The sequence below is a fragment of the Triticum dicoccoides genome, chromosome 2B, assembly GCF_002162155.2.
Source record: "Triticum dicoccoides isolate Atlit2015 ecotype Zavitan chromosome 2B, WEW_v2.0, whole genome shotgun sequence".
Classification (NCBI taxonomy): Eukaryota; Viridiplantae; Streptophyta; class Magnoliopsida; order Poales; family Poaceae; genus Triticum; species Triticum dicoccoides.
The window spans coordinates 487,747,196-487,756,974 of record NC_041383.1 but is presented as its reverse complement, the minus strand read 5'-3'; the positions used below and the strand labels follow the sequence as shown (position 1 = coordinate 487,756,974).

Here is a 9,779-nt window from a genome sequence, read left to right as displayed (position 1 = left end):
GAACAATCGAATTACCATGGACCTACACGGCCGGTAAGGGCACTCTCAAATCATCTCAAACACATATGATTCTCCAAATTTACATAGATCGATATCTAATTAGTTCACATACATGGATTAAACTCCAGTGCATATAGCCAGAATTATTTGTCCTCCGCATGGCAAAAATCTACGAGATCACAAATCATAAAATTGCGAAGTTTATGTTGCCATCTTGTATCCATAATATTTGTTATCCCATATTTTGTCATGGCCGATGACCCACATCTGTGGAGTAATAAAACCGGATGCCAGTGCATGATCTTGCTTTCACAGTGTAATATGTTGTTCTAGTGAAAGCAAGTAGGAGTGGATAACTGCACCCGAGTCTACCTTCAGTTCTGCCCCTGAACTCCCTGCTTATGTACAGAGCATGCTAAAGTCTCACACCCCTGCAGTTGAAAACTTAAAACAGTATAAACATGCATGTGCAACACATGTCTTACAAATATAAATGTTGATAATCACGATAGATGCTAATAAGTACTATATTACTGGATGTTGTATGTTTTTGCTAAATTTTTAAACATTTTGTTAACTACAATAACAATCAAGCAGACAATATGGTATTTTACTTCAAGAGTTCACACACGAATAGTTTTTGTATGTCAAGAACACAGAGATACTGAGTGCTGATGACCTGATGCGTAGATGAATTTAACCCATTTGCCAGCTAAAATGTAACACACCACATTAAAGTAGTACTACTATCTAAAATAATATATCACATGCACTAAAGTATTAGAAATATCTTTCAACAAGTATCATCAAATAAATTGAGGTAGATACATGTGGAAACCCTACCGTTGCAAGGTTCAAATCATCAAATATCATCTATTCCAACACATGGATAAATTCGGGCAGTCCATTTGTAGTTGGTTGGCTGTCTGGCCCTTTGCAATACAGTATTAGTTAGCTCCAACCAAATAAATTGTTCTTAAGCTCTGCAAAGACACCTCTTATGTAGCATTCAAGGGAATAAAATCAGTCAAAAATAACAGATATACGGGTATAGAAGCGAGCAGGAATTTGGAGGATCACGGCACTCTCATGCTCTATTGCTTGCTCTTCAAAAGAGAACAAGTCATTGAAGAGCACCACACGCCGAACACTTTTTATCAAGTACCTCGTGGGAAATAGCAACAACAATAAATCGTGAAAAATTAACCGTGTGTAACGCACGTCTCAAGCTCTAACCCAGGGAGATTCACATGGTATAAAAATAAAGCAACTGTTGAAAAAAAAATGTGTACTCAATGTTGTGATGCCATTCAAATAGTATTTTCAAAACAAAGTCACCATTGTGGTCATGATGCTGCATAGAGCAACACCCTGGATCCCTCATGGGCCTATATGGCCGGAGACCTTGGTGGGCGTGTATCCCGGCAACGCCATCTGCGGCCTGATGACTACGACAAAGAATTTGCTCCAGAAGTATAGCTAGCAGTTACTGTATTGTTGGTACGTGACTACTCCGCCACCCCGTCCACTGTTGAGGCTCTCTTGATAGCAGGTGTTGGCCCTAGCTGTGTTAGTGAAAACTAAAGTGATTTTTGAATTTTCAGGTTTAGAGAAATAGGCAGTGCCTAGCTGGCCAGACATCTGAACCTCTCTATATGCAAATTGGAGCGCACAAACCAAGTGAGTTAGCTTCTAAAAAATGAAGACAAAGAGGTTGGTCGGGATACAAGCTCGCCAATGTAGGATTCAGTCAATGCTAAGCACGTGCCAAGCAAGGGTCAATGCCATCAAATAATTTGTGGATGATTCTGTCAATACCATGCAAGGATCGTTTTGAGTGACGTCGGCATCTCACTTTTCCAATGACCCCCGGCTCCCGGCATCGCCGCTGTGCAATCCAGCCGGCAACAGACAAACAAGCAACACACACACACGCCAGCAGAGAAATCATGCCATACCTCCTGGAACTGGAACCACATTTTGATTTTATGTATGAATCGAAAGATTATTCATGCCCATAGAAAATTGAGTTTTCTCAATATTTATGTTCAAGCAGTCAAAGAAGTAACAAGCGTGCACTGCAGATGTTTCAGTGAATGGAAGAGGAGATAAGATGAGAATAAAGTGTTGATGATTCAGTGTTAAACAACCAGTCCATCCATTGGATAGTTTCACTGAGCATTTGAATTTGATAATGGAAAGCAGTACCTGATTATTTATAGCAGATGTCCACCTGGGAGTCTTTTTTATGAGGTTAACATCAGTACAAGAAACACTTGCAAGTTGTTAAACCAAAGACATTGTGTTAGAATATAACTTGGAAGTAATAATCAGAATATCCTGAATATAATTCAGCTTGCACTTCCATGAATCAATCAGAGATAAAGTTGATCTTTATTTGACATTCAATCAAATTAAATTTGAAGCAAGGTAGAAAGATGCAAGTCACGGCAGGGACAAAAACTATCAATTGATGAATTACCTACTCAAGGGTGTGGTGACTGCAGCCTCGTGCGGCATGGAATGACGGGAACGCACAGAGGAGATGCAAGTGACGACACTTGTGCATGGCTGCATGCGGCAAATACCTCGGTGGGAAAGCAGTGGCCATGATGAAATTCTTGACAACACCCTGTAATCAAGAATATAAATGTTGATATAACCTTAAAATTTAGGACTGCTTGATGACTATAAACCTGACAGTAAAGATGTGCATCGCTGAAAAATGACAAATGAAGTTCAGAACGACGGGTAGATGACAATAAATTTCAGAATCTAAAATGGTGATCCACGACATACTCTTGGTTACATCAATTTGAGAAGCACCGGAAGAGAAGTTGAAGCATCACATCACTGAGGAAATACCGTAAAGAAAACAAATCTGAGATGGAAGACCTCCGGCGCGACGGCCTCATGACTGAAGCTTCTTGGCGTGTCCTCTAGCTGCGGATTGGGGAGATGGCGGATACGACACGGGGACGGCGGGGAGGGTCGGCGAGGGCCACTGGGAGGGCGCTGGCATGTCCCCTGACAACAGATTGAGGAGACGACGGGTACGGCGCGGGGCCGGCGGGGAGGGCCGACGAGCGCCACCGGCAGGGCGCTGGTGCAGCCGATCGGGCAACGGGGTGGGCACTCTTGGGGCTGGCGGAGGAGGAAGGGAGTGGTAGCTTCACGTGGGCAAGAGAGGCAGGCGGCGGGGAGCACCGGTTCTTTTGGGCAGGCGGCGTAGCGAGTACAACCACGGCCGCGGGGATGCGCCCCGATCCAACTCCGCGAGCTAGGGGCCGCCGGAGCCCGCTCGCCGGCGAGCACCTCCTTAGCAGCCACCAGGCCTTACTTCTCCTCCCCTGTCCTCTTATCCTCCCCGAAGATGCGCCGCCTCCCCGATCGTGTTGTTTCTCCTGTATCATATCTTGCCTTTTTTTCCTCGTATATGGCTGAACCAATGCGGGCGGCAGAGTTTTCGTCCGCCCAGGAAAATCGCTAAACGCAATTTGGGGTGAGGCTTAGTGTAATCTTAATCGTTAGATTAAATTAAATGATCCTGATCTGAGGCTGCAATTGGTCCGTACTGTTCTGTGTAGATTAGTGTGGGTGCACTTAGCGATGAATATGTTTGCTTGTTTAATAGTAGTAGAGATTTAAGATACCTACTGGCTTCGTTGTGACTTGTACGAGTACTAAGCATCATCAACTCTGTTTAATGATCAGCCAAAAAAGAAGCACCTTGACTTCGATCAGAAATCTGCATCAACAAATGCATGGCTGACGAATTCACATGATCACTTGTTCATCAGTCACAAGCCCAATAGAACATACGACCCAGAACCATAAAAGAACAGAGTAGCCAGACAGGAACCACACAAGACAGTAACTGAAAGGGAATGCCATAACAGCATTAACAACTCTGACAAATACTATGATAAATGTTAGGCCCAGTTTCAACACTGATGGAAATCCCAAAGATATAACAGCACAAGTAACATACCAACCAAAGCAAGTGAGAGAACTAATGATTTATGTTTGGACAAGCTAGTGTCGGTACATCCACCACATAAAAACAACAAATTGATCCAGTTCATGAGCAAGATGGATTTTTCTATGATCCAATATAACGACCAACATGCAAAATCAAGTACCAATATGCAGGATTACATGTCTTAAAGAAAGCAAAGGAACTGAAAAGGCTGAACCCATACCAAACAGCTTATCACATGCTTAGCAACTTTCAAGCCATGATCTTAGCCGACCTCATGTAAAGACTGTCCACGACCTTTCCGACATTTGAAATGGTTTCTAGTGTAGCAGGGAAGATGGCCTCTGTCTTCTGATCCTCGAAGATAATGAGGCAACCAGCACCTTGATCCAGAGTACCAGCAAATTTCTTGTCTAGAATCATCTGCGACAGCTTCTTCTCAACATCATCAACCGCCAATTCAATCATCTGTGCAACATGCCCAATCTCCACCCTCGAGTAGGGCTCAATCAACCTGCACAGATTCTGCTCCAGGAGGGTATCATACAGAGAGGAAAGATGCCTGTGAACAATAGGGTCCTCCTCAAGCTGGGCTTTGAAATCACGGAGGGCAGTTTCAAAGTACTTGAGAGATCTTTTAGAGTAGGCATCAGCTACAGCTTTCATAGCATCAACATCCGGACCGACATACTTTAGGCTAGCCTTAGAAGAGATTATTCCAGCAACATCATCAGCTTGGTTAACCATTATCTTGCACAAGAGCATGTACTTCAAGCTGAAGATAGCTCTTGGGTCATCCAGTGCATTGAAAGCTTCAAATGCTTCAAAGAAGTAGCTGTAAGCAGTTTTGTAATCCTTTTCTTCTGCGTGAAGGATTCCACTCTGCAGATCAATAGTGCCCTGCTGAGCTGGTGGAACATAGATGGCATTCGCCGCTGTCCTTGCAGCAGTCAACGAGGCTTTGGCCTTTGGCAGGTTTCTCAGAGAGAAGTGGAGTTTGCTCTCCAACAGGTCTATGTCCACAAGGAGCAACTTGTCATCAAGTCTCCTGACTTCCTTAATAAGACCAGTAAGGAGAGTCAGGGCTTCAGTGTATTCCTTATTCTCTAGCAGAAGTGCCGCTAACCTTGCCTCCACACGCTGCCTAAGGAACGTACGCTTCTCTGCACGGGTCCATTCCACCATCTCTTTGCACAGTGAGATCTGGAGATCAGATGTTCCAGGAATCTTGGAAACAGCATCAATGATTCCACGGACAATTTTCGCAGTCTTGGCCTTGGGAATCAGTGAGAAAAACGGCCTGAGCTGGGTCAAAAGGTTTCGCAGCTCCTCAGCTCTGCTCTCTTCAGTGAGGTAATTTGTAAGGTTAGTAATTGCAAGTTCTTTTGTTCTCAGTGCATCTGCAGAAGAAGATGGGTCTTGAATCACACGGTAAAGGATCGAAATTGACTCCGAAGCATTCTTAGCCTCCTGAGCCATTGCAATTGACTCAGTAGTAGCAGGAAGGTATGATGACTCCATTGAAGAAGACATGGCCACACGCTGAACTGACAGTAAAATAAACAGAAGTTACTTAGTACTATAAAATATTAGAGTAAATCAGAATTTTCTAGAACAAAGGTATGGGGATGTCAAAGTAACACAAGGAACTAGATAATGCAGAGTGCACACATGAATTTCCTACATGATGCCTCCAACTAACAGAGTTAAAAAGGCGGCGTGCATGAATTTCCAATCAATACATATGACTTCTTCTGAAAGCAAGGAAAATATAATTTAGCACAAGGTTTTCGAGTAGATGAGTCGACGAGTCGCTCGGGGGGAGCGACTCTAGACTAGTCGTGACTAGTCTAGACTCATGGTCGATGAGTCGACATGCAACGAGTCGACGTGAGTTAAGCAATAGAAAGTAGGTACAATAAAACCAGCCTTGTTCTTGAGTGGTTCCAATTCAGCCCTCAACTCTTCATCATGCACAACCACCCTTGTTCATGCACAACCAGGGGAGGAGCAGACCCCCACCACCACCAACAACAACAACCAGGGGAGGAGAGGAGGAGCAGACCAGCAGCAGCAACAACCAGGGGATGAGGGGAGGAGCATACCAGCAGCAGCAACCAGGGGAGGAGGGGAGGAGCATACCAGCAAGAGCAGCAACCAGGGGAGGAGCAGACCAGCAAGAGCAGCAACCAGGGGAGGAGCAGACCAGCAGCAGCAACCAGGGGAGGAGCAGCAAGCCAGCAACCAGGGGCGGCGGCGGCTGCCAAGGAGAGGGTTGGGTCGGGGGAGGGGAACATGTTCGATCTAGGTTTCCACGGGGGATGGTTCGATACAGTAAAAAAACATATGACAGGCCGGCCCAAAAAAATTGAGTCGTTCGACCCAAAAAACACGACTAGTCGTGACTAGTCGAGACTAGTCGCTCGAGTCGCTCGACTCATCCCATGAGTCGAGTCGCCAGGCTGAGTCGACCCTGCCAGTGCGACTCATAGACTAGTCGACGACTAGTCGCGACTAGTCGAGCGACTCAAAAACAGAGGTTTAGCAATTATCTAAGATGGGCCTATCACTATCTGGAATATCTAAGCGGGCACATGATCTTGACATTTACAAATTCAGCAACATTGCAACTGCATGTGGGGAAGACACTCACCTTGCATCTCCATATAATAGTTCTAGTCAAAAGAAGCTACTACAAGCAAACCTCATTCAATGTTGTTTCAATTTAGTTAGGTAGTGTAACCATGTTCTTTAGATCTGCAGGGTAATTCCCAGAGTGCAACACTGGGCAGAATAAATCGTCTCTCAACAGTGTCCCAAGATCTAACTGGACAAAGAATCATCCGGGGTGTTAAGTTGGAATAAATCAAAATTGATATAGTGCACAGAGCATATCATGGTAAAACGCAGTGCTACCAGTGCCTCTTATAACTCAAGTAGAATTGACAATACCCTTCACCAAGCTAGGTCCGTAACAAGAATTCCTAAGCCTATTTACCGTAATCAGAATCCCTAAACCCTAATCTCACTATAAACAGCCAAGACAGGGGAAAACCATGCTGCCCTTAGCGAGATCCAATATCTCCACTCTAACAAAGCACACAGGCTTGCAGTACACACCAGGTCGAGCCAGCACCTGATTTCTGCGTAGTAGTACTAACAAAGACCACTCGGGCCGCAACAGTAAAATCCAGAACAAACTACCCACCAAAGCACAGATTTATTTATTTTTGCGTCAGATTGCTAACGCGATGGGAAATCATACACTAAAAGTCTCGGAATAATCCAGGGAAGTTAGGGTTTGTTACCAACAGAAGGAAGCGATCCGAGCACGGATGGATCTGTCCAGTAGCGCGGAGGTGGACGACGACGAGTGGGAGAGGGGGCACTCCTTCGAGGTGGCGTGCCTCCGGGGACGGAGAGCAGGAGGCGTGTTCCGGCCTTCCGGGGGAGAGCTCGGCGGTGTTGGCGTGAGAAATCTGGGGGAGACGAACGGGGAAGCCAGTCGAGCTAACAAAGGGAGAGGGGGCGAGAGTAATCTTGGTGTTTCCGGGAGTGTTTTCGCACAATTAGAGCGGGCCGAATAATCGAATACGTTCTCAGGTACAGCCTACAGGATTGTTGGGCTTACTAGTACCAAGGCCATGTAAGCCCAAAGGATTGCGTGCAGGCGACTATTTAGAAGCCTACAATAGAGGGAGCTTTCCACTCAAAAATAAATAAATAAATCTCTACTATTAAAGGGGAATCCGCAGTCGTCATGATGGTTCGACCTCCTCCCCACGTACGCTAGCCGTCTCCTCGGGAACCCCAGCCCTGAGCGAGGGCCACGATCACACCAGCCTCAAACTTACCTTCCGAGCCGTCCCTAACTCGGCCCACGAACGAGATCCATCCCCTGTCCCTCTAGCACTTCCTCCGTCGGAAACTGAAAAAGAAAAGCGGCCGCGTCCCACGCCATGTCTTCGCCCAACCGCCTCGATTCCCTAGCACACACCCACGATCTCCCCATCCGGTCACGCAGGGAAGTCCTGCCCCTGTCCCATCCGCCCCGTCCCTCGTCCATCTCTTCCCCATTCCCTTCTCTTATCCTCTTGAACCTCCTACATGGCCCTCATGGGCGCCGCCTCTGACCGCCGCATCCCCACCTTAGTGGAAGCCTCCTCCCCGTCGTCGAAGAAGGAGAAGCCCACAAACTTGCACGGCTACGGCGGCCCTAGAGGACCACACCGCCACACCGCCATTGTGGCTCCTCCCGCATTGAGATCAGATGGCGTTGGGCAAACGCTTGCCTGCACTGCCGTTGGGGGAAGAGGGACTTCTTCGTCCCACCGTTGAGGAGTTTCTCGCCATTGGCTACACGCATCCACCACGACAGCCCAAGAAGTTATCGCGTTATCTGCAGAAGCAGATCGATGTAAGCATCTCACATGTGATGGCTGAGATTTTGGGTTGTGTGGTGTTTAATTATGCTTGTTTGTTTGGAACTACAGGTGTTGTGTCGGGGATTACATATTTTCCTTTGGTCATTGATTTAACTAAGTTGATTTTGCACATTGGGTTGTGGTGTTTAATTCTGCCTGTTTCTGAGTTGATTCTGCACATGGATAAATACTTTGGTGGATGATATTTATACTTAGATGACATCTTGAGGAGGAATAGTGCCAGTGCGTGCCTTGGTTTCTGGACTTCCTAGGCTGAAGCTGAAGCAAGCCTCCCATGACCATCATCGGATTATATATTTCCAGACGTATACATACATACATCAGAGGAGAGGAGAGTATAGACGACAGAAAAGTAAACACATGGCCGATGCTGCTGCATGTGAAGCTCAACAGAGGAGATGGAAGAGGGAGAGCACCAAAAACAATTTTTTTGTCCACATGGATATCTTGAATTTTGATATATATGATTGCTTGTGTAAAACAAGATATTTTGGGAACTGCACGACACCCCTAACCAGGGTGTGGCTATCTCATTATATAGAGGTACCCAAGGGGTACAATACAACGTTACAATACAGAGGCTACGTATATACAGTCTAACACCCTTCCTCAATCTTAACTATGTCCTGAAGTACAAAGCAAGTTAAGATTGCGCCTACAGCCTACAAACTGTGGTTGTGGTAGAGGCTTCGTGAAGATGTCAGCAAGTTGATCCTTTGATGAGATGAACTTGATACAGAGTAGCTTCTGTGCAACACGTTCCCGAACAAAGTGATAATCCACCTCAATGTGTTTTGTTCTTGCATGAAACACTGGATTAGAAGAAAGATATGTAGCACCAATGTTGTCACACCACAGAACTGGAGGACGAGCTTGAGAAACACGCAACTCTCTCAACAGAGACTGTACCCATATGATCTCAGCAGTTGCATCAGCAACGGCTTTGTATTCAGCCTCAGTACTGCTGCGAGACATAGTTGCTTGCTTGCGAGCATTCCAGGCGATCAAGTTAGGACCCAGAAATACCGCATAACCCCCCGTGGATCGCCTGTCATCCGGACAACCAGCCCAGTCGTCATCAGAGAAGGCCGAGAGCTCATATGACGGTGCAGACTGAAGATGCAGACCATAGGCAGCAGTACTACTGACATAGCGCAAAATACGCTTGACGGTTGACCAGTGAGACGTCCTGGGTGCATGCAAAAACTGACAGACACGGTTAACTGCATAGGAGATATCAGGCCTGGTGATAATGAGATATTGCAGACCACCAACAATACTGCGATACTCAGTAGCATCATCAGCCGAGAGAGAGTCACCATCAAGAGCAGACAACCGATCAGTAGCAGACATCG

General features: G+C 46.1%; 2 protein-coding genes across 13 annotated transcripts; both read right to left on the bottom strand.

Moving 5' to 3' along the window:
- On the bottom strand, positions 1 to 3,414 carry LOC119364384. 11 transcript variants are annotated; one of them, XR_005174896.1, is made up of 5 exons: positions 2,800 to 3,414; positions 2,483 to 2,632; positions 2,209 to 2,275; positions 844 to 926; positions 1 to 431 (listed from the first exon to the last, which is right to left on the bottom strand). XR_005174896.1 is itself a non-coding variant. In XM_037629865.1 (4 exons), exons 1-4 carry the CDS (start codon positions 2,913 to 2,915, stop codon positions 375 to 377), a joined length of 324 nt encoding a protein of 107 aa, XP_037485762.1. In that variant the 5' UTR covers positions 2,916 to 3,414; the 3' UTR covers positions 1 to 374. The 11 variants fall into 11 exon arrangements, 1 of the variants encoding a protein (XP_037485762.1); XR_005174897.1 differs by having other exon boundaries at positions 1 to 932; XR_005174894.1 differs by having other exon boundaries at positions 844 to 932; positions 2,209 to 2,632; positions 2,800 to 3,410.
- Positions 3,415 to 3,930: 516 nt separating this feature from the next.
- Positions 3,931 to 7,534, bottom strand: LOC119364383 (26S proteasome non-ATPase regulatory subunit 11 homolog). 2 transcript variants are annotated; one of them, XM_037629863.1, is made up of 2 exons: positions 7,288 to 7,534; positions 3,931 to 5,526 (listed from the first exon to the last, which is right to left on the bottom strand). In XM_037629863.1, the coding sequence occupies exon 2, from the start codon at positions 5,510 to 5,512 to the stop codon at positions 4,232 to 4,234; it is 1,281 nt and encodes a 426-aa protein (XP_037485760.1). In that variant the 5' UTR covers positions 5,513 to 5,526; positions 7,288 to 7,534; the 3' UTR covers positions 3,931 to 4,231. The 2 variants fall into 2 exon arrangements, with proteins under 2 accessions (XP_037485760.1, XP_037485761.1); XM_037629864.1 differs by having other exon boundaries at positions 3,931 to 5,521.
- Positions 7,535 to 9,779: the final 2,245 nt, after the last annotated feature.